This window comes from Chaetodon auriga, chromosome 16, assembly GCF_051107435.1.
Source record: "Chaetodon auriga isolate fChaAug3 chromosome 16, fChaAug3.hap1, whole genome shotgun sequence".
NCBI lineage: Eukaryota > Metazoa > Chordata > Actinopteri > Chaetodontiformes > Chaetodontidae > Chaetodon > Chaetodon auriga.
In genome coordinates, this window is record NC_135089.1 from 6,682,243 (window position 1) to 6,707,126 (window position 24,884).

At 41.6% G+C, this 24,884-nt stretch overlaps 1 protein-coding gene across 1 annotated transcript; it reads left to right on the top strand.

The window, feature by feature from the left end:
* The first annotated feature begins 376 nt into the window (after positions 1-376).
* On the top strand, positions 377-10,820 carry micall2a (mical-like 2a). The gene is made up of 17 exons (XM_076752967.1): positions 377-519; positions 893-941; positions 2,192-2,333; positions 2,491-2,657; positions 2,843-2,973; positions 3,063-3,566; positions 3,709-3,893; positions 4,607-4,664; positions 5,119-5,312; positions 5,689-5,794; positions 5,970-6,036; positions 6,219-6,342; positions 8,508-8,610; positions 8,919-8,992; positions 9,066-9,180; positions 9,304-9,350; positions 9,439-10,820. The coding sequence occupies exons 1-17, from the start codon at positions 377-379 to the stop codon at positions 9,516-9,518; spliced, it is 2,289 nt and encodes a 762-aa protein (XP_076609082.1). The 3' UTR covers positions 9,519-10,820.
* Positions 10,821-24,884: the final 14,064 nt, after the last annotated feature.

Below are 24,884 nucleotides of genomic sequence, written 5' to 3' on the forward strand. Positions count from 1 at the left end.
ATTTACTTTCTGGTATTAATAACTAGCAACTCTAAACTCTAGAAAAAAAACGTGTTTTACCTCTCCGGCTGAGTTTTATGCAACTGTTGCGAATGACGCTTCAGCAGTCGGCGTCAATTAGTGTAATGAGCGCAGAAACGCACACCACCAGCAGCACCAGCACCATCCCACCAGCACCGCCACCGCCACCAGCAGCTCGTCTCGGAGACCCGGCGGTCATTCAGGTGAAAGAAGGAAACAGGACGCAGCTGCAGCGCCGCAGTTCACGACCAAATCCTGGACGGAGACGCTTTGTTTTTATCTGTCTTTCCTGCGGCTCCTCCGCGCTGAAACCTCCGCCTGTTGCGCGCTCGGTGCGCTCTGATTCTCCGGGAGCATGGCTGCCATCAAGGCTTTGGAGCAGTGGTGTAAAATGCACTGTGAGGGCTACCGAGACGTGGCCATCACCAACATGACGACTTCATTCAGGAACGGAATGGCTTTTTGTGCGCTGATACACAAGTACAGACCGGACCTGATGTAAGTATCTATGTGTTAAAATGTTTTGGAAATTCTCCTGGACTTTGGTTGAATACTTATTAGTTTTGAAACGAGTGATATGTCCTGGGGTAGCATGCCCCCCCTAAACTGCAGTTATTTTGTAGTTTTCTTCATGTGTTTTATTTTAGTACTCCTTGGTATTGATATGATGATTTTTTTCTAATCTTAATGCATGATTTTTCAGTAGTTGGGTGTATTTTTTTTCTTATTTTCTAAGAAAACCCATCATGTATAAGAAAACTGATGCCTTCAGAAATAGTACTAACTTTTTTTTATATAGCTAGTTGAGTCCTACAGTCAGTCAGAAGAAGTCTGACTTTCCTCTCTCTGTTCATTGTATCTGTTTTCTCAGAGACTATGACTCACTCAGAAAGGAGGATGTGTTCGAGAACAACAGACTGGTAAGATGTCAAGCTGTTGACTCTTTGTTGTATCGAGTGGAAGTGACTTCATACTGAAGCTGCACAATCCAGTGTAGCATAAAACATCCACTTCATTAACCCCACACACGAACACACATGCAGCAGCAGCACAGTGTTTGTTCTTGCCTTGGCATTTGATGGGTTCAATATTTAGCTATTTCAACATTTTAACAGCGCAGCAGTTTGAGCTAAAGCCACAACCAATTTTAGAGCTCCTCTTAAACTTAAAAAAGTTCTGAATCTTTTCTTTTTCCTCTGTCCACTTGACCTCATTTATTTTGTTAACCCCTGCACGGCACAGCCTGGACCTCTCCATTATTTAGTCTTCTTCCATCTCACCAGCTTCCTGTGAGGATTGCAGGCCCTGCAGAGTGCTACAGTCTGCACTCTGTACGACTTCCTTTGCTGTCTTGGATGCTGCCGGCAGTGTCAGCAACAAACCTGAGCTCAGGGGGGAGGCTCTCCGGGTTATTTATTTTGAATGAGGTCTGCTGTCATCTGCCACTCGATCCTCACGATGACAGTTCGCTGGGAGACGCTGCTTTTGTGTGCTTGAACGTACCACAAGAAGGAGAACTTTAAAGCAGATGTGTGGCCACAGAATGGTGTGTTTGATCATGTTTTTGTCTTGATCAAGTGTTGAAGATGCTCCCTGTGATGAAACACGAGAGCGTGTCCAGAGTGGTAATTCACCCTCTTCTATATTTCATGAATAGTGTCACGTTTCTTACAGGTGGGCATTTCAAGAGTTGTTAAGTAAGAATTTGTTTCTATGTGTTAGTGGCAAAAGCAGCTGTAGTTTTCAGCTTTCAGTGCTTTTCTTAAACGTCGACGGACTTGCTATTCAGTAAGGCTGTGCTTTAAATTAAATGAGCAGGTCCAGGCTGATCCTAAATAGTGCCCAGATACCCATCTCCCTCCATCCTTTTCCTTATGCCTATGAGCTCACAGGAAGTGTGCTATTCATTATGCAGCCCTTTTCAGACCTCTCTGGACCGAGCCACCACTCCTCTATTTTAAGGAGATTGTATTGTCTTGACATTTTTACACATGCTGTAATTATAGGAGCTGACATTACTGCACCCAGTGAATGCCTTGTTTTTATATGGCAGAAATGCTTTGGATTTGTTTACTTGGTCCGTCACACACTGCCATTAAATTTTGTCTTGGCAGGAGTTGATGGCTGTGGGTTAAACTGTTTTTTTTTTTTTTTTTTTTTTTCTGTCAAGGCTTTTCAGATTGCAGAGGAGAAGTTGGGGATCCCAGCATTGCTCGATGCAGAAGACATGGTGGCTTTAAGGATCCCAGACAGGCTGAGCATTCTTACCTATGTCTCTCAGTACTACAACTACTTCAAGGGACGGCCTCCCAGTGAGTACACGGCTCAGATATCCTTAGCTCCAATAAGATTTTCCTTAATTCAGAGCTTTTTCTAACATATTTCTTTTTCAGGTTTAGGTTGAGGCATAGTCTGTCTTTCCTGTTCTGGAGTGTGATGTTTGACTGACTGTGCTTTACTTTTCCCCAGTGGGAGGTGTAAAAAGGCCAGCAGAGGGCTCCAAGGAGGAGCCATCAGAGAAGAAAAATCTCCCAGTGGTTGCCAAAACCTTTGTGCCCAAAACCGCCATTGAGAATCATTTACCTTCCACTGTCACTGCCCAGACCTCACCTAAGCTGACCCGAGCTGCTGTTCAGGTCAGTACTAATGTCACAACTCAGCATCTGTCTGTGAAATTATGAGTCTGTGTTTCCACTTACTTTTTGAATTACTGTGTTGTAAAGATTTTGTTAGTTTTCAGTGGGTTAGGTAAATGTTTCGTAAGGGAAGTGTTATGCCTCTTTGGACAGAGCGCCACCTCAGTTTTAGTCTCCTTTCACAGAAGGCGGCTCAGGCAGAAAACGCCAACAAACATGGCACTCTGAACAGCAAGTGTGCTGCGTGCAAGTGTCACGTTCATCTGGTGGAGAGGCACTTTGTGGAAGGCAAGCTCTATCACAGAAGCTGTTTCAAGTAAGAATTTAATCTATATTCATTGAGACCTTTCTGTCATGCACTGTGTTTGTTGCATTCATAATTTCATGTTAATGAACCTCCACCAGATGCAGCGAATGCTCCAACGTGCTTCACGCAGGAGGCTACAAACCTGGTAAGAATCCAGACACTTTTATCTGTAGCGCCCACCAGAACAGTTGCAAGCCTTCCTCCACCGAGCCTGGGATCAGAAACGGACCCGCCTGTTCAGCTGGGCGATTAAACAGTGCCAGCAAGACCCAGCCTGCCCCACGCCCCTCTTCTGTGCTGTTAGCCCCACTGAACATTGCTGTGAAGGCAGTCAGTCCTACTCCACCCGCCAAGTCCTGGACGGCCTCAGCCCAGAAGACACAGTCGGCCCGGCAGAGGTTTTTCCAGGCTGCGCCGCCAGTCACGGAGGCCTCAACAGGTAACAGGAAGTCCACAGAGCCCTCAAGTGTTTTAGGAAGGCCAAAGGTCCAACTGAGTCCTGATGACGAGAAGAGCAGGACAGCCGTTGGAAAAAAACTGGCTGAAGAAAACTGCAATAACAACAACAAACGCCCGTTCACCATCCGGTCAGCAGAGAGGCGGTGAGTGTTGCTCTGCGTTCTGTCTGGGGCCACGAATAGTCTGTTTAACAATATGTGGATATTTATAATCTTTCCCACTGACTGTATGGTTTTGCGACAACTTTTGTTATCAAGGCTGATGGCGAGGGCTTTCCTCTCTCAGGTTTGGAGACGAGCCAAGTTCAGCTGTCAGCCCCGGTTTGAGAATGGACAAACGCAGCCAAGACCCAGCAGGAAACTGGGCAGGACAGCCCTCCACCAGCCAGACAAACAATAAGGAATCGCCATGTCTGAAGGCCATCAACAAAGACAACACGAGGCTAACAACTGTACACACAACCGCCAAAGGCAAGCGCGGCTAAATTTATTTCAGCTGTTCAGTCTTGATCCATTATTTGACATCTAGCCAACATCCAACCCCCACCTCCCCCTTATTGTCTCTGTCTGTCTCAGAACACATTCATAGAAAACAAAGCCCTTTTGTCATTTTTGCCCTATTTACACAGCCAGTGCATTACGCATGATGGTCGCTCAGTGTAGGAACTGACATTTTAATTTCTACCTCACACTTGTAATCAACTTTTCTCGTTGAACTGTCATCCTCTGTGGATGGATGTGCATGCACGGGTGCAGCATCTTGACATTCGGTTGCTTTTCAGACAAATAGTCTGGTTTTAATACAAATAGTCATCATATTATCATCTTTGATAGAAAGTCTCCTTATCGTGGAAAGTAATTATGCTTCCTGCTAATATGCACCACATATTGATCATAGACGTTACTGCAACTTATTTTGGAAATCAAGATCAGCTCTTGTCAAGGTTAAGAGTTTGTGCTTTTAGTGCAGTTTTGCAGGTGAAGCTCAGTTAGCGCATTGTTGAAAGCAGCAGCTGCGCTGATTATCAGCTGTGCGGCGAGGGTTGACTGCTTTGAGTGCACACTTCATCGCTGAAGCAGATGTTAAAGTCATTGTGATTTTGAAATTAAGAATGATTTCAAGCATTATGACAGATGAAGCAGCGATAAGCTTTCCTTTTCCGTCTGAATCCATTTATCTGCAGATCCAGTCTACAAGTGGCAATCAACGCTCAAACCTTTGAAAACCGAGCTCGCTCTCAAGTAAGTATCCTCTGTCATCCTGATAATCACCATTACCTCGTGACTCACATACGTGGGTCGGTCACACAGGTGGACACGCATGTCTTTTAACATCCCTGACCATTCAGCTTATTCACTCTCCAGAATGTGGACCCCTCGAGCTTCGTCCGTCTCTCTTAATGTTGACTGGTTCAGAGTGCAGCCGCTAGCTCTGTCCCCCATGCTAACAAGCCCCAAGGAGTGCCAGGCCTGAACTTTTCCTACTCTAACACTAGATTCTGCCATTTCTAATCCCTGCTGATGATTCCTCCATTGTTTTCACCATCTTTCAGTACAAAATTAAAAGGTGAGGCTTTTTCTTATATTTTCATTCTTCATGTTCAGCATACAGGTGTATGACGTCCGTGTCAGATAAATGCTTTTACACTGTTTTTAAACGGTGATGCAGAATCTTTTCATTGTGTCTTTGTTGCAGAGAGGCTGAAGCCTTTACTGAGCCGCATAAGGCTGAACTTACGTCCGCCACTTCCTCTGATGTCCCCATGAGTACAACCAGACCTCCCTCGGCTCCAACACCTGCAGTACCTCCAGTTAGCTTTCCTGTGTTTGATCCTGCAAACTTTAGGGGAGTCTCTCCCCAGAAACCTCAGCTTGGCTCTGGAGACCTGGGTGAGTCACTTCTTGCACATTATAATAAGAGACATTTGTTTATTATTAGTCAGTTTGCATTAGTTGATATGAAGCGCTGTTTGATTTAGCCAATAAGATGCACTGTGGCATAGATTGTAGATTATATTGCAGTCTCTGAATGAATGTCTGTGCAGTTTGATGGCAATCTATTCAAATATTGTTGAGATGTTTCAGTCTGCAGCGATGTGATGGACAGTCAGATCGACGGACAGACAGACCGACGTTGACGTCCCTCCCTCCTCCTCCACCCTGTGTTTTAGGATTCTGTCTGTTTTAGCAGAAAACAGAAAAAGGCGTTAGCAGATTGAACTTTCTGCAGATCTACAGCTTGTAAACCTTCATGTCCTTATTTTAGGTTTTAAACATGGCAGTCACTCGCCTGTGAAATCCCCACCCAGACGGCCAGCTGTGGAATCTATTAGCACTTCAACGACTACTCCAGCCAATCACGGAAATCCGTCAGATTGATTAAAAATATCATCATCAAAGCCACACATACATGGCCTCAGCCATCTTGTTGATTTCATATGAGCAGTCATTTTTCACTGAAAATAAATCAGGTGAAGTCATATGTGACAATGCTTTTCTGAAAAGCTGCCATGAAAGGACTATCTAATCCTATTTTATCTACCTCTTAGGCGCTAAAAAGGGAAAGTATTTGTCACCCACCAACGCCTCCAGGACTGAAATGAGGTCACCCTCTGTAAGTTCCCTCCATTAAGTCTCTTAAGAGATTAATTAACAGCTCTACAAATATGCTTTCATTACATTCCCAGTCAAAAAACTGGACGACCTTCTTTACATTTAAGTGGTCAAAGCCGGAATTTTCAAATTAAAGTTATCTATACTTGACTGTGTCTCTTAAGTTCTTTTGTTTTATATCAGGTGAAGTCTTATCACGTTCCAGTGGAGCAGATTGAGAAGGAGCTGAATGATATTGAGACAAACTTGGCTCAGTTGGAGAAGGAGGGCGTGGAGCTGGAGAAGAAACTCCGCAGCTGTGAGGAAGGTACTTTTTTCCCCGTCTCTCTTCCCCTGCAAACTAATTTTTACCACTTCCTTCCTTTTCCTTGTTTTGGACGTGCAAATAAAACTAAACGTTGACATGTCAGAAACAGTCTGCGCGGTCCCTCAGAAAGCTTCATCTGAGGCAGAGGATGTCAACGCTTAGTTTTACTGTCTTGCAGTGAATAACCTCAACACAAATGCTCATATTTTATTGTATTTGTGTAAACTGCTCAATCCCACTGCTGCTTCAGTCAGTGTCTCTGGTGCAGAGGTGTGTCCTGGCTGCTTCACACAGGACACACACATTCACTCACCGTCAGCTGGAGCTTCGTGTGTGTGTGTGTGAGCATGTTGGGGGGATTTACCTGCCATTTCTATTACTGTTTCTGCAGCCAAATGAGGTGAGAGGCGCAGGCAGCCCACAGGGATGTTGCTTCTCTTTTGAGGTAGTGGGAGTAGGGGGCCTGATTGCTTTGCTCAAGGTCAACATGACTTGGGTATAGTAATATATATTCTGGTCGATTGCGTACTTTCTTTCCTCGGCGCCACCCAGGAAGCCTGAGCATGCAATCGCTTGGCCAGAATTTGACATCAATTGCACACCACCTAGGAGATCATCAACTTCTCAACTGGAATTTGTCGCCGTAAAAAATAAAACCCCGGCACTCTAGTTGAATTCGGAATAAAATCACGTTTGTTCTGGTGATGGCAGGATGTAGACCGTCTCGTCCTCAGTCCCTGTCCCAATCAGCTCAAACATTCGCTCTAAAAAATCTATTGATCCACCTCAAGTAATCCACTTGGTGAAGCAGAAAATGTGTTGCAGTGCATATCATAATACTGCAGCGGAGGAAAAGGAATCCCTGAACCACGAATCCTGCTTTGCCGTTAACATTTTAGATTAGTATATTCATCACTGGTCTTTGTCAGAGCTGCTGTTCAGTATTTGGCAAGGACTTTTTGAGTGTGACTCCTTCCTTTAGAGTCCAAAACATGTTAAAAAAAAAAAAAAAATCAAAGCTAATCCCTGCTGGATTTTTGCTAAATCATTATTAAATAACAGATGAAGACAAATCTGCACTTCCTGTCCCCCACCCCATTCAAATAAAAGGTTATTTTATAGATGACAATTCTCGGGCCTGTGTGTTTAAGTTTTAAGTTTCATTCACTGCAGGGCTGCTACTAATGATTGTCGGCTAATCTGCTGATTTAATCAGTCATGTATTTTTTTTTTTTTCATAAAATTTCATCTTCGACAAACAAAACAGGCTGAAGCGATTTATCGATTACAAATCTAATGCTTGTATTTCTAATTTAGTGTTAAAAATAAATCGAGCCCAGCAGGAAAGAGGAATGTTTTGATCCATTTGGAAGTAGATGCAACAGCAGGGATGATTAATGGAGTTAAGTATTCAGTGGAGTTGTGTTCCTAACTGTTGAACGTATCTTTGTCCTGCAGGTTAAGGCAGTAATGTTTACATGTTTGAGGTGTCAGAGTTTAGATAGCCTACACCTAAACTACAGGGCTGTGTGTTATTGGCTGCTACAGTCCTTTAAGTAAAGTGTTGACATGGTCCCAGGAGGTGAGTCACCCTCCATCTCAACAAGCCTGCACCCTGCTGCTGCACGCCAGCCACATCATCCAAAGACCTCATTCCTTATCGTGCTTAATTGTATTATTCTGTAACGAATGCGGTCATATGAAAACAAAGAGGTGGAAATAAAATGAGCCGCGATCCTGGACCAGCAGAGGCTTCATGATTGTTACGTTCAATGAGATGATGTAAAATGTCTGTTTTTTGTTTTTTTTTTAATAAGCAAAATGTGAAACAGAATTATTCTACAGCTCTTCAGTCTCAGTTGCTGCATTGTTTGACTCCAGCTGTCTGAACGCTTTCTTTGAGTGTGATTTGTCTGTGCAGAATTTTATCTCCTCATGAGTTAAACTATACAAGTTAGCCAGAGCAGAAAAAACATGTGATTTTAAAGCTATTTAAATAGTCTTTATAGGTGTTGTTGAATACCTAAAATCAACTGATCATGACTGATTCATGAACCTTTACCCAACATGTACATATCCATTACGCTCTAATGAAGATTATACTGTATCTCATTAATCTGGTGTATTGCAGCCATATTTTCAGGGTTTAGTTTTGTGTCTTTCAGAGGGAGAGGGGGACATATTGATAGACCCACTGATGGTTGACTGGTTCAACCTCATTCGAAAAAAGCAGATGTACATCAGAAAGGAGTCAGAGCTTGTTTACACGTGAGTACGTCTTGTTTTCTAAGACTGAAGATGTACAGGGAGATGCCTTATTACATCTGAACTAATTTGTTTTGGCTATAAATGTGAACGTCAGACAGGTTTTTACTCCAGTTTGTGTTTTACTTTGTGCGATAGAAGCTATTTTTATTTTTAATTATTTCAAGAACTGGAAATATTTTCCTCTGTGAGAATGAAGCCTGTTGTTGTCGTCGTCACTCAAACTTATTTTTTGTCAAACCAAAGATGCGATGTGCACGATAAATCAGATTTAGCCTTTTCGTGATCATATTAATGATTGCATATCTCAGAGCCAGGACTCAGGAGCTGGAGCAGCAGCAGCCAGGTGTGGAGGGGGAACTTCGCAGGCTGCTGGAGAAGCCAGGTAGGAGACCACACGCTCTCAGCTCTGTTACTTTCTTTGTCCCACACTGACGTCTGTCAACTTGGTCTCACAGATCATTTAAAGTCCAGAGAGGAACAACGGCGGGAGAAAAAGCTGATGCAGAGACTGATGGAGATTGTGGACGGCAGAAATGCGATTGTGGAGGGTCTGGATGAAGACAGGCTGAGGTAACGTGGTGCACCTTTTAATCATTGGTTAGTGATCAATAATGCGGAGCAGCACTGGTAATGCAATGACGTGATACTCTAACAAAATGAAGTACTAAACGAGTAATTTTTGCTCAATTCCAGGGAAGTCGAGGAGGATCAGCAGTTGAATGAAATGATGCGAAATCTTGGTAAGTATTGTGTTGAATACCTCTCTTTTAGATGAGACTTTCCAATTTGAATGCATTATTCTAACACACACTATTTTTTGGTGAATAGGAGTAAAGAAAGCCAAAAATAAAAGGAAATCTTCCATCTCAAAACTGTTCAGGCGAAGAAGTAAAAGGCGAGTGGAGTGATCCTCAGGGCAGTTTTTACCAAGCGTTCATGCAGAACTGAAAGTCATCCTTGTCGTGTTTTCTTCTTCTTATTAACCCTTTTTAAAAAATTTTAAGGATTTTATATTTAAATAACGCAGCACGTAGTGTGCTAACGCAAAGGCAAATGAAGAGATGTCAAATTAGGAAGCGTAATGTGTGTCAAGTTATGCGTTTGTAGTTTAGCAAATTTCAAAATAAAGGTTCGGTTAAAATGGTATTTTTGTTCCACATTCACCTTCAGTTCTGTTTGCTGTCACTTAAGCAAAGTTATTTCGAAATAGCCGATGATTTAGTCTTTGCTTTTTTCACGAGGTGTTTTTTTTCACAATTTTTCAAAAAGGGGGTTAATTATGTTCCAAATGCACCAGCGAGTGCTTCACTTATATTTATTAGACCACTGTAGACGAGTGTCACAGGAGAAAATGCCATCATTCATGGATATGTTTGTCACGTGAAGACACCGTGTATTTATTCAATGATGTATCTAACTAATACTTTTAGCAAATCAACGTGCACTGGGTCAAAAAAATTGGATTTGGGGTGTTAAAAACAGAGACTATCATGATTTACACATTACAGAGGGAACACTGGCTGTTCCACATGCAAATAGGAATGAGCAGAATAAATGTGTAATCCTTCAACAGTCTTGATCCAAAATGAAATTATTTCAGTATGTATTTAATAATGGATTTTAACAAATTTCCTGTAAGGATATTAGCAGGAGAAAAAGCCTTGACAATTAAGTTTTGAATGGCTGTGGAGTGTAAAATGGAGAGCCACACATGTTGAGCTGCCTTGTTGCAGGCTGTAGTTCCTCTCTCTCACTGTACTGTAGGTGGCAGCCTGGGTATGCTGTATCACAAGGCGAGAACTTGGAAATCCAATTTGCCACAGTACGGACAGTTAATTTCTTTGCTAATTTTATAAATGCTGCAAAAATGTTCAGCTGTGCTGATGCAATAATGTTATGTGAAAGAGGATTAGGTAGAGCAGTAGCTTATGGCCGGGGAAGGCTTATAAACTATAGGTTGTATTGAGCTCTTTATCTTCAAACCGGGTTTAATTAAACATTACTCTTTACTAATATCTGCATCAGAAATGCTCCGTACCTGAGCTATTAAAATGTTCGAAGGACGTGTGGAGCCTCTCATGTGTGAAAATGGCATTCAGTGTTTATAAGGAATGTACTGTAATGCTGCATTTGAAGTGTTATTGAATGGTATGTACTTGGACTCTTATTTATAGTATTTTTAAACTTGAATATGTTGTCCAATAAATCGTTTGAAGATTAGTGTGTATGAGAGGGTGAATTATTTGCTTAATAACCACTTCCCTTGGTGCACTTCTTTCTACCGACCACATCCCTGAACTTTTTATCACTCCACTTCCCGTGTTACAAGCTTCACCAACGACTGTTGATCCAACAACTGCCAAGATCAGACGTTGCTTTCAGTAAGAAACCAACAATGCTGCGACTCCTTTGCGCGAAAGCTGTGCAGTGATCACAGAGCTGCATCAATGCATGCTTTTAATAAGGTTTTTTGTTTTTTTGTTTTTTTTTTAAGGATGGATCACGATAATTCACTGGCGTCAATATGTTGCAGCTGCTTATAAACTACATATCCCTCATTTTGAGATGCATGAAATTGTGATCATGAACTTGGAACACAATCTTTCTAGCTGAGCAGAGTTGGGGATGATATTGGTACAAAATGCCACGCGTGATGTGGGTGACAGTCGAGACTGAATGTGTGATATTAGAGTTAATTAAAGCTTTGCGCCCCATCTACTGCAAATGCTTGCACTTCTGCAATTAAGAATCAAAGGCGAGGGCTTAGTGTCAGGGGGGTGTCTAATACATGGTTTTAACAGGAATGGGACCTGATTTGCCAAGCTCCTAGCGACAAGCATTAACAACAGCCTCAAATTAGAGGGACATTAATATTCATAAGTAAAACAATTCATCCTGTGAATGTGTGATGAAATGGAATCCTCTGAGGTGAGCTCTTGTGTCCAGGCTGCCATCGTTCATTAAAATATGCCATTACCCATGAAGTGCTTAATCTTTATGAAAGGGTGGTAAAATCTGTTTGAACTGCTCCGACAGGAAGGTGGAAATTGTAATATTGTTCAGCACCTTGCATTATGTTAATCCTGTGCATTTCTTTAAATGCGAAGATGCCAGGCGGTATGGCTTTCTATACGTCTCATTACCTGAGTTGTTCAGGCTTCCTGGATGAAAATGTACAATGTATCATCTTTCCTTGTGCGCACTGATATTAGTTATTCTATTAATAAGACGTGAGTGCTTTGTGATGTTTTAGGTTAGCTGTTGTACGCTGCCACTTGCAACACATTCTAAATTGTGTGTGTGTGTTTGAGCGTGTGTGTGTCTCTTCTTATTCCAGTCCCTGCCAGAGTCTCTGCCACTAGCCTGTAATTATGATCCTCGAGGTAATTTTATCAGGCTCATTAGCTCTGATGAGTAAACGAGAAGCGTGCCTCTAATTTATTGGCCATCCAGGCTGGAGACTTAATTCTCATCAGAGAGATCATAATATTTGTACAGAGAGACAGATATACAGTACATATACTCAGTTACGAGGCTCCTAGACCAACGCTGAGGCCGAGACTTTTGTGACTTAAAGCTAGTAATTACGCTCAAAACATGACGTCTGTTTGGATAATTGGGCATGTGCTAAAATTATTTCAATCGATGTCATTCTGATGAGCAGGGGCAACAAAACATTGTCTCTTTTTGATTCAGGCATGATTTCAAATGAAAGCTATTGTTTGTATTCTACAGAGTCTTGTGACTTTATCTTCCTGCACAAAATTGGATTCTCAGACCTCTGCAAACAAAATTGCATTGTTTTGTTCCCTGTTCAATAGAGATGATCCATTTTCTGTGTCACAGAATGTGTTAAGGGAGCGGGGTAAATATGCTCACAATTTTCAGTGTGTAGAAATTTGCATTGAGGGCAAATTATGCATGCTGGCTAGTGGAAATGAAATGTATAAAGTGCATGACTGGTAGACTTGACAAGTGCAGCTTTCATCCATCTCAAATGAATAATTTTCACTTCCCTTAAACATCCTTAATCCAACCATGTTATCAGCGGGCATGCAGGATTCTGCCAGACTTTCTCCTTAACGGCACAGCAACTTTCAACTTGCCTGAGATGCTGCACTGCAGTTGCTTACCACATGGTCTTAGGGACTCACTCTTATCCTTTCCTGCTGGTTTTGTGGATCAGTAAAATTCCTTCAAAACACAATATATACATAGCGCAAGTCTTAATAGATAGCAGAATGTCTCACTCTACCCTCCTCTGTGCTGCCTCAGAGGTCGACTTAATGCACTGTATTTTACCTCTGATTCACATTGGCAGAGAACTCAGAGGATGGTGTCTAAAAAACCTATTTGCTCGGTGGCCCTTTGTCCTCTATTTCAAATTTCAGTGACAGACCCTTTCATGCTAGCATAACGTGGTTTGGAAATTCCTATGGCCGTAAAGGGATAGAGAAGGATATTCATGGTAAATTACTCATTTACAGCCCAGCATTCAGCAGTTTGACTTGTTATTTTGGGAACATTTCCTTGTCTTCTTCACTGAAATACGTGCTTATGATGACACTGCATTGTGGCAAACGCCCGCCTCTACATCCCAGTCATTCCACTTTATGTACTTCAGCATGTTTTCTAAATACTACTGACAATAAACAATTAAATGTGTAATTGGTGTTTATGCTGCTAATCCCTGTGATAGCCTCTAATATGAAGGGGTTACCTGGCTATTTTCAATATCCACTTTCACAGAAGCCTCAGTTAGCGATAAGAATATTAACCTCATCAATTTCAGGTAACTTTCAACGCTTTAACATCTTGTCTTAAAGACCTACGTGTTAGCAGGAGTCTCAGCCTTGGCATTTAGTGACATTTTAAGCCTTTTAACAGAATCCAGACAGGGATTTGCAGTTTCCACCAAAGGAAAATAATTTATATCCTCCTTTCTGAGAAACTGTGGGTAGAGGGATTAAATGCACCAGAGAGATTTGTATGTGGTGCAAGTAAAACAATATTGTGACTCAGTTAATACATTTTCTACCATCTACTTTCATGCTTTGAGGAAGTCAGGAGTTGTTACTCATCGCGCTGAAGTTGGCTTTGATGCTTTTCTTGTTTAATTTTCTCATTTTCTAGGTTTTAAGTGTATAGGTCATAGCGATGACAGCGCTGTGCACCTGAACTCCTCTTACAACAGTGCTATGAGACGCCTTAAATAAGTGTCTGAGGCAATGAGGAGTCTGACCCAGACCAATTATCTTACATTCCCTCCCAATCAAAGCCGATGTTTTCACCCCACTTAGAAATATATTTAAAGCACGATGATGTCCTGCACGCACACATACACAAAAAGCTTTTCTGAATGACAGTTTGGAACACAAAAGGTCTTTTCTGCATGTTGGATGGTTTGTGGACTGTGTATCTTCCAGTGTGTGATGGCTGCTGTGTAGTGGAGACATGCAGGGCTCTGTTCTCTCTGTGGGCAGGCAGCTTTGATGCACTGCTTCTCTTATCTCATGCCTGGCAAGGTTAATGAAGTGGTGGCACTTTTGGAGGAAGTAGAAATGGGATGAGTAGCAAAGACCAGAGGAAGCTTGGAGATGAAACGTCCTGCTCTTAGCGGCTGTAAGTGGCAATTTTGGTGAATTACATAGACAATAAGAAAGGGGGTTGTCATCCTCTTAAACACAACAGTCGTCTGAATCAGGAATGGTTGATTGCATCTCTTTCAGCCTGGTTCTTATGAAATTACATTAGCATTTAGGCATCACTTGTAACTTGATCGGTCAAACATCTCCTTATAAGGCCAAGTTAGTGTTTCTGTGCCACATGTAAGTCAGGTTTTGTTGCTCTGTAATGTTCCGAATTGTATTCCGAGGCACAAAAGAACATTGTGAAATGCTAAGCAGCCTCAGTTGTTTCGCGTCTTTGGCCGTCAGATCGTTCCTCATTTGAATCAGGAAGAGCTCATACAGTTTTCAGCAGGGTGTAGTCTGCTCTGGTCCTTCGAAGGACCTCTGAAAACCCACTGTGGCTTTGTCAGGGGCAACAAGTCTCACTTAAGTGACAGAGTTGGCTTATTTTATTTGTAATGAGTGTCGTGGATTTTGGCTCATGGTTACAGCTTAAACAAAAGGCAGAAATGCCGGCGTAATATAAATATAATAACAGCTGATGTAGTGCTAATGCCCTGTATTCCTTAGCTTTTTGGTTTTAATATTCCAATTCCCTTTGCATCTATAAGAGCTAATAGGTAAACAGTCCTGAATGGAAGAAATGAAGCAGGTCTACATGCCAATGAATTAGCATATAGATGAGTTCATCTCATACAAATAGTGCTCTTTTGCCCAGAACTCCCTGTGCTGAGCAAAGATCATGTATGTAAAGTATGCATGCAGAAAATGTAAATTAATCCATTTCAATCATCATTCAATCTAATAAGATTTTTTTTTTTTTTTTTAACCCCCCTCTCTCGTTTGTCCCTCGTTGCTCAAATGTCCAGAAATATTGAGAGGGCGGTCAAACTATTCCCCAAAGCAGCTTAATTGTTTAATGTAAAAAAACATCATAGAGACAAAAACACTGAATGATAGCAGATGTAAAATTGATGTCAATTACAAATAAGCACCGGGATCATTTGCATGTGGATCAGACAAAGGCTGAATTGAGTTTTACATATATAAAAGCACCTCAGTGTTGCTGAAATCAAATAATGCTTTGATCCTCATTATTGTAATTCCATAAACAAACACCACCTCTGTGAAACATAACTATTTGTTACATAGCTCTTGTTAATATGCTAAAAGAAGCTTATAGAATTGGGTCAGCTAATTAAGCAATTAGCTTATTTCAGCTCTGTGGTCAGGCTGTTACTAATCTATGGCATTATGAGCCTAGATCTGCCAAAACCAAGAGGCTTGTGTGTCTGTGGCTCCCATCCCGTCTGACAAAGGATCATGTTTGAAGTCATCCTTTCCCTCAGCAGAAAGGCAGAAGACTTGTCTCTGTTCACTAATGCTCACGTTTCTCATGCAAATCCCTGGAACTGAATAGGTTGTTTATTGTCTAGTTAATATATTGAGACATTTATGTAGTGCTGTTGAAGTGTTTGCTCTCTGCATTTGTAGCTGTGTTAACACACATGAAATCCCAGACAGATTAGAGTTTGATAGCATTAAAGCCACGATGAATGTTGGTGGCTTTCAGCAGAGCCCACCACGTGGCTTCTCACCAGGCGTCTGACGAGGGCAGAGTCAGGCAGCGCGGCCGTGGGACGTTAAGTGCATCAGCGGCGTGATTTGATGCAACTTTGTTATCCAGCAAGTTAAATTCTGAATGTTCTCCGTCCAGAGGGAACCGCAGCTACTGCAGGCCGCCACTTCCTGTTTGCTGACAGTGGATCTTAAATTTAAAAGGATTGTTCCACAATATTTCCTAATGATCCAAAATAAAATGTAATAAAATGGATTTATATCAGTGTGAAGTGTAAAGGTATGCTAAGTGGTGATCTTAGCTTAGCTCCGGGATGTCTGTGGGATCAGCAGCAGCTCTGCTAAAGGGCAGACAAATACACACTCTTTGTCGCTGAGGGTTTCATAGTTTGTGCCATGCAGCCTTGTTTTAACAAGTTTTATAACATTTAGAGCTTCATATGAATCCTATTAGCATTTGGAACTTTGGCACCGCTAATGCTAAAAGGAAGTGGATTGGATTTTTCTTTTAAAATGCTGTAATTAAATACATATAGGCAGCGTGCAGTTCAGTGGAACCATTCACCCATCTTTAGAGTTTAACTGTGTCTTTCCCAAGATGTTAGTAAGGCTTATGAGTTTAGTGCATAATAAACGATCCAAAATAGTTGAAAATTAAACGTTCTTTAATGTTTAGGTTTGAAGGTGGAAGTGCTCTGACACCTTTGCTTTTGTTTGAATGTGGAAAAAGTTGCCAACCACAGAATGATTAGCTGGGTTTCCATCCAAACATATTGCAAATGTCAACAGATTTAGAGCAAATCTGCAAAAGAAAATGTGAGTGAATGCTTGTTTTCCTTCCACTGCCATATAGCTGTTATTAGAAAACCATTAAATCATTGCAGGAGAAGAGGTCCTGGTGGACGGGAGACTGACATTCACTGTTCTCTTAGCTCTGTTTTTGGTCTCCACCAACATCTGAGATATCTGAAGTATCAGAAATATCTCGCTATTTATCTTGACTTGAGGCGGTTTATGTACAGAAAGTTTATCAGAGCTTTTTTGGAAGCAGTCGCTGGCTGCGTCCGACAACAACACTGTCGATAGCAAAGCTCATCGAACTGAGGGAGTGCATGATAACTCTCTGTGGGCTCATCATTACATGCAACCGCATTCACATTACATGAATTAACGGGGTCGTTGTTAATGTAAAAATATTGATCATAGTTGCTTTAAAGCTTAATATATTTGAGTTTCTGTTTCAGGTTATATATCGACGCTGGCACACTTGAGAACAACATATTAACTGGCTATGAAGGCAACACTTTGCTCCTCCTGATTGTCATCTGCACTGTTGAACGAATAATAATTTTGTCATTTACAATTGTTAAAAGCTTGTGATGCTATAGATGTCTAGTATATTTTCATACTATAGTATACTAATAGCATTTTGATGAGCAAAATCTGAGTGAGAAGTGTACCTAATTGAAGGAAAAGGCTTGAAATGCATTGTTAACGGGTCAGAGAGACACCACTTATGGCCATGATGATGATATGCAAGGTGTGGAAATGCATTTCCAATCTCCCTGGCTTGAGCCCATCAGTTTCCATTCAGAAGTGTGTGCACTTGTTCATTAAGCTTATGCGTATCATCAACTGGTGCACTCATTCTATCAGGCAGATATGGCAGGGATAAAACGATGTGAAGGATGGAAATTCAAACAACCATTCTCATTTGCAAAGGTCATTAAAGCCTGGCATACATTAGAAAATCTGCTAATTATGAAATGGCTTAACTCCACATTCAGTGGGATTATGTCTACTCATTTAGAATATGTTGATCCCCTCCCTTACTCGTCACAAGACAGTTGATGTATGGGACTTGTGGCACAGAACTAATGTTCCCAGTGCTTGTCGGTCATCTTAACTGACTGTAAGAAGTCCATAAAAGTGGGCATCTTGTTCTGAATGAATATCAGCATCAACACCACAAGACAGACACGAGTTTTGAGAGCTGCTGGGAAAATCTGGTGTACTGATGATATTTGGCTCAGCCTCTTCATCTTCTTTATTTTACACGAGAGTCACTGTGTAAACAAACTGCGGTTCAACAAATAGTAATCACAGGTAAACTGATGATTTAAACCTTTAAGCTGCAACTAGGATCAAGTTTTCCACCTGCAACATAAGTCGAATACGGAGCTTCTTCGCCTGGTTTTTAACTCTGGATTCAGAATAAGAGCACAAGCAGCTATAATCCGCTCATCAAACATTGATCTACATGGCATATAATATGAGCCAGAGTCAAATAAGTCAAAGAAGTCAAACAACGAGTCAAGTAATACAACATATACAGAAAGCAACATCCTTTGGCTTCCTTTATTTCACATGAAGAAATCGGCCCTTGCAATGAAATACATACTTCTGTTGACATAAAATGTGTAAAATAAACAAGTTTTGTAGTAAAAGACAATCCAGCCACAAAATAATGCAGCAGCAGAATAAAAAAAAAAATGTAAAACACATGTAATTTACATGAAATGTTCAGTAAGATCGGAGACAATGCACCCAACATGTGTGTCTCTGCAAAACTTGGCTAAAACAGCATTGTTATAACCCCAGTTTACACCAGTATCATGTCACTGAGTGGGCTGATGGTGTCTCAGTGTACGACAGAACACAGCACTAAACATCCACATCCTTCTGCATCAAAATTCAAAAAGATTGGGAAAAATACCAATAGTTTATTGATAAATTCATGTATCTTCAGCAGAAATAATATTTAATAAGCTGAATATTTGTTTTCAGTTTCATAAATGTGAGATATATTTGTTAAAAGTTTCTGTTTCCATGGCGGGAGCATCACTTTCACGGCCGCATAACTTTTGCATTTCACTTCATTTAGACTCAAATGAGTTGAATTGGTACAAAGCACATGTGTAAACAATCCTATGATATGAAATTAAACTATTGGCAAAAACATCTTCGCCCTTCATATTATTTAGCTGATTAAACATTTTATTCTTTACCTCATCTAAATCGCTGTAATTGGTCTTAAGTGGGGAGAAGATTGAACAATAAACAAGCTGTTTTTTTGTTTTTTTTTAACACTGCAAAGAAAAACCATCCAGGACTCAGTTACAAGTGGTCAACACAATTTCCATCATTTTTCTGTCTTCTTTTCTTACGACATGGATTTTTTGCTCTGATTCGTATTTCCTATCTGATTCAAGCTCTGTCCTATTGACAGTGTAATTCACCATTAACCTAATGACTTACCTCCAATAACGCTTGTTGCAGTCCTATAATTGACTGAGAATCTTCCCAGAGAATATACTTAAGAAGATTGAACCTCTTACATGGATCGGATGCACACATTGTCACAGACCGGACCTTTCAAAATAGCCTCCACATTGTGGACCTTGTTGGATCAAATCACTCTGAATTTGGTCTATTTAATAATCCAATTGCCAATTAAGACAGGCGGCAGTGCTTAGATCTATAAAAGGTTAATAAGCCTCAGCTGCAGTGTGTTTCTCTTGGGTAAATGTCACTTAGACGTAGGCCACCATGGGTCAAGATCTCCCTCCTGATCTAAATTTAATCACATAGCATCGCCTGGCCCCGTCCTCACCCTCATTAGTCCGTGGCTTGTGCAGGAGTATGATCTGCCCTGTTTTAGCCCTGGCACTCTCCTTCCAGCCCCCGACTCTGACCCAGACGTGCCATCAGCCAGCAGCATCCACACATTCACCAACTCACAAAGTCCAACAACTCTGTAGATCTACAGTAGATTTGCGTGACATGTGGGTCTGCAGGAGTGTCTTGCACCAGGGGATGCTATGAAATCCGCCCATACCATCATACGGTGCGATCTGCTGGCTGAGCCGTCACCTGACGCGGGCCTGTGCCACCTGTCGGCCTGCCCCAGATAATGACAGAATGACCGCAGTGATTCAAGCAGCCGTCTCATCTTAATTATCTCCTCAGAGTTTAATTAACTAGCTCATCTATTGGCCAAAAGAAGAAGAAGGAAAAAAAAAAAAAAAAAAAAAAGGCAGCCTCGAATCACTTCAAATCACAGCCACCGAGACAGAACGGATCATCGTAAGATTATTGTTTTGTTTAAGGCTGTTGAAACGCACGAGGTGCATCATGACGAATAAATCCTGAGAGGCTGTGCATGATTAGAATGGCTACATTTCCATATTGTTTGCGGGGCGCACCAGAGGGAAAGCACTGTCATGCGCTCTGTATGTGTTATGAGTGTGTCACTTATTTTACGACTGTACGCTGAAAAGATGTCATGGTGTAAGGAGTCCATATGGAGCAGAATGCAAAATCATTTAGTTCTGAATGTTAATACGAATTACGCACAAAATGGGTAATAATTCTTCTGCCCTACAGAAATGATTAACATAATTCTGATAAATAGGCAGATGGCAGAATGTGTGAATTGAGGTAGATTTATCTTAATTAATATCTTGAACCTACTTGGAGAAAGGTAAATGGCTCCACCGGGGCCAGAGATGTTCCTCTGTCTTGTGTGTGTATCTTTCTCATGGCCTGACATGTAGTAGTGGCCTGAGGATATTAAGTTGCTCTCCAGGTATGCATCAAACCCGGGCAGCCTGCTGATAATGAACATATATCCAGGCAAGTGAGCAAGCAAAGACACACACACACACACGCACACAGAGGGAAACACACCCCATCACATCCCCCATTTTTACTCCACAAAAAAAAAAAAAAAATCATTTAAACAGTTTTTCCTTCTCTCAGCTGCAACGAGCTGCACGAGGCTAACATTCATCATCATTTTCCTGCGAACACGTTCCTGTGAGCTCAGATTTCTTGCTTTATTGCTGGTGTCGAATACAGTGTGAATTTCTTTTACTCATCACAAATTAAGGCAATTAAAATGTTAATTATTACAAGTAGAAAAGGGACAAAGGAATTCAAATAAATTGATGTATTGACGTTTTTTTAATTAATTCATTCGGGTTCCTACTGTGTTGGATAATTATGCTTAAGTGTTTAATTACATATTTTGATGGGATCCTCAATTACTCTGGCTTAATAAAATATCATTAGCCTGTCTCCCAGGTTCTAAGCTGTGGAGACATACAGTATTAGTCGATGTATTTAAATAAAATATTAGATTACAGGCTGGTTGGGATATGTGGCAGGTCTCCAGCCCTCAATCTCCACTAAATCTCTGTTAACCTGCAGCCGCTCCTCACATCAAAGTTTGACACAGCAGCAAACAAACAATGTTAAATTTACATATTAATTAGTGGCAGGCTATCAGCACGGGTGATGAATTCAAATGTGTGGCCCTTTGCTGTGGCTCTGCAGCGATCCACTGCCACAGTGCCGCCTTGCGGGAGGCTCAGCGCTCAAGAACAATGAGAAATTACCTAGACCTGAAGGCCAACCAAACCCTCCCTCTCACAGGCAGGTTTTATTACATGGCGAGTGTAAATATTCAATATCTTTTCGCTGACTGTGTGTCTTACAAATCAATTTGCAGTGTCACGACATCCACCGCAAAATATGCAAAGCACAGATAAGTACCTGGTTGTCACCCATCCACTGTTGCTCAGTCAACCTCCTCTGTCAAAATGCACATAAGGAACGATAGCTGCCATCTGGTTGCTGTTGGAAATTATCTTGTTTAAATCCTCTAAAGGTTATTGCAGTTATGCAAGTGATCCTTCAGTGTTTCAGCTCTGTGTTACGGAGAGCCCAGAACATGTTTCCACTGTGTATTCTGCAGGCTTTACCACTTCAACATGTATTTTTTTTTTTCACGTGTTTTACATCTTCTTGCTATGAACGAGGATCCTTGGCAATGGCTCAGAGGCAAGATCCTATAATTAGAGCACAGTTCAGTTGGTTAGCAGGTAATTTACCTTTAGGGGGAGAAGTCTAATTATTGTCTTTGAAAAGCTAATTTAGCGTCAAACACTTCAGGTGTCTTTTCCCCTCTCTTCAGCAAAGGGAAAGGTATCCTGGAGCACTGTGGGGTGAGCCATCTCCCGTGCTCGGTGCTTTTACTGTTTTATGTTTACATGGCTGATTCCTAAAGAAGAATTAGGAGCTATAAAAGCAGTGCAAAGCGCCTTATCCCTTTGTTTCTTCAGCAGGTGTGTGGAGTGTTTTTTGAGAGGAAGGCACCACTCCTTGACCCGCCGATAAATGCTCTAAGCAGGCGGACCTGTTTTCTGGCAGATGGTGTTTGTGAGTGACACCGGTTCCCAGCAGAAGCAGGCCCAGGGATATGATCACAGCAGAGTCTCTGTAGAGCAAACCAGCCTGGTTACCTGACGGCATATGCTCTGCTGTGGCCCACACCTGCTGAAGGATGGCGTTTACACCACAGTCCCTGGACTCCACCTCCGAGAAGGCTGTTAATCACAGCTCACCACTCATTCAGGCACTTTTAAAACCAGAAAATAACCGAGTGGCCGGTGGGGCTTCCTCGCTTGAACTTAGCTTCGTGCTTTTTCGTTAGTTAGAAATAAGATCATTTAGGAGGCCCTGAAAGCTGTTACTCGTCAGTGGAATAAAAAGATGCACCAACCTGGACACCTCCTACTGTATGCGCTCCCTCTGACGACATCCCAGGAAAACTACTGTCCCTGCGTCCGATGAGCCGCGTCCCAATTCCGTACAACATACAAATTTTAACCAGGTTGTGTCGTATGTTCATACTGGCAAAGTGGAAAAAAAAAAGGATTACTCAAAAAAGCCACTATGCATATGAAAACATGCTCCTGGTGGATAATATTTTCCCACAGTGCATTGCACAAACAAAACAGAGGAGATACTTACAGCTGCGTAATATTTAAAGAAATCAGCAGTGGTGGTAAAGCAGCTCTAGAAATGTGTGACAGCAGAATAATCTTTACATTTAACCCAGAGAAGTTGCACTGATCACTGTCAGCAGAGGGTGGATGAATAAATTCAAATCATACATATAGGCTTCTCTCCTTAGATCCCCCATAAACAAATCTTTTGTCTCCCACATAAAGGAAATTTCTATTTCAAGCACTAATTGGCTCATAGTATTCTAATTAAATGCCCACTTCGTGTGGCTCCATGTTTTCTGTTATAGATGAATCCAATGTACGGAAATCCACAGCAAATGTAAAGATACAGCCGCGGCCACGTTTTCCTCTGGCTCTGACACTGTTTATCCCTCATTGCGGGTAAATTCCAGCCACACCAGCAGGGACTGAAGGACAACAGTGTCCACAGCCACAGGGATCAGTAACAGGTCCACTGCTGAAATATGTGCAAAGTGTCAATAGTCTGGAGCTCCTCTGTCCAACTGGAAGCCATTGAGCTGCTAAAACAGAACTGGTGATTAGGACACAGTCACCTCAGTCAGTGCCAATTCAGATGTCTTAGCCACCCTGGGCACGGCGGTTTGATCTGCCTTGCTGTCATTGATTCACAAGGCTTCCAGCTGGAGCAAAGATCCCCATTGAAGCGTGAGATAGAAACCTCTCCATCTTGGCACATCTTGGCTGGCTCAATCCCCTGCAGGCCATTAGGGATAGAATATGTTGTTTTCTATTTTTTTCCTCCAGAAGAAAAATACAGTCTGTCTTCATGCTATAACAGCCATTACTTAATTGTGCCGGATTTTCCGAGCAGAGTGTTGCTTTAATTAAGCAGCTAATTGCAATGTAGCTCTTGATTAGCTTTGGGGGATGGGAATGTTCAGACAGGCTGATACGTTGTGCACACTTCAGAATCATTTACAGAAATTGAAGCTAATTTCGCTCTCTGTCTATTGCTGCATTAATTTAATTTGGGTTGCTTTTAGCTCATTAACACTTCTAATTAATACGTTGACATCACTATTAAGATGTCTCTTTGAAATTGGTGTCTCCTGATAATCAGGATGGAAGAGGCTGATGGATGGAGTGAGAGGCTGACTGGGGAAAATGTAGAAAACTCCTTCAGACTGAAGGGGAGGAAGACGCTGTCCTCATTTATAAACCTCTAATATTGTATCATAGTGGACACTAATAGGAGGCTGTGGCAGGTGACTAAATTGGAAATGAAGGGAATGCTGATTGTTTTAAAATTTGATTGGGGTTACACTCTCTGTACGTGTGTGCGTGAGTGCGTGTGTGTGTGTATTTGTGTGTGATGCTCTAGGGAGTTGGGGGCGGAGGTGCGTCAGGGCCAGATGCCATACACAGCTGAAGATCACGCCTGAGTAACTGTGTGTTTGGGTTTGTCATTTTAATGAGCAGAATTTAGTGACTATGGGCTGGTAACACTGCATGAGAAGCCCCATTACATTACCATCACTTTGACCAATCTCCACTGACTAGTACATATTATGGAGTATGATTTTTTTTTGTGTGTGTAATTTTAGAAATAAAGAAGTGATTTTTGGATTTAGATCTATGGGTGAATTTTGGGATGGCAAAATGTGCTCCCTGTATTGCAAATCTATAATATTTACCTCTTGAACATAACAAAAAACCAGCTGATATTCCATAAAATAATCTTAAGAAATTAATACACAGCCTCAGAATTTACCCTATATGACATTCACCCCTTAAACAGCAGTGAAATTACCGCTGAATTATTCGGACCATTAGCATGAAGAGGTTAAAAAAAACTGCAGTGGTTTTTCTCCACATGACAACCACACACTCAGTCATGTGCCCTAAGCAATATAATGCCTCTCTGATTGACTTTCTCTCACGTTGTCTTCTATTAGGTTCCATAAGTTGAGAAATAAGCATTGATTGGGAAAGGATTCAGTTATTTGGCATGGCGATCAATAGAGGACCTTGTTTTCCTGTGAAGTGCTTTCTTTGCCGAGTATTCCTGAGGACAGGCCACACTGTAGGAAAGCCTTCTGTTTAGCACTTCATTAAAACTGCCTCTAATAGGAGCCACCGGGGAGATGCTCCCTGCATCGTGTGTAAAAGCGATCAACATCTGCATCAATTAACCCCTTCGTCCCCACGGGGCCCATTAGGAAGAGGAACACCCTTTAAAGCTGCATATGGTTTTAACTCACAATGGAGAGTGAACAAATATAATTGCCTGTTT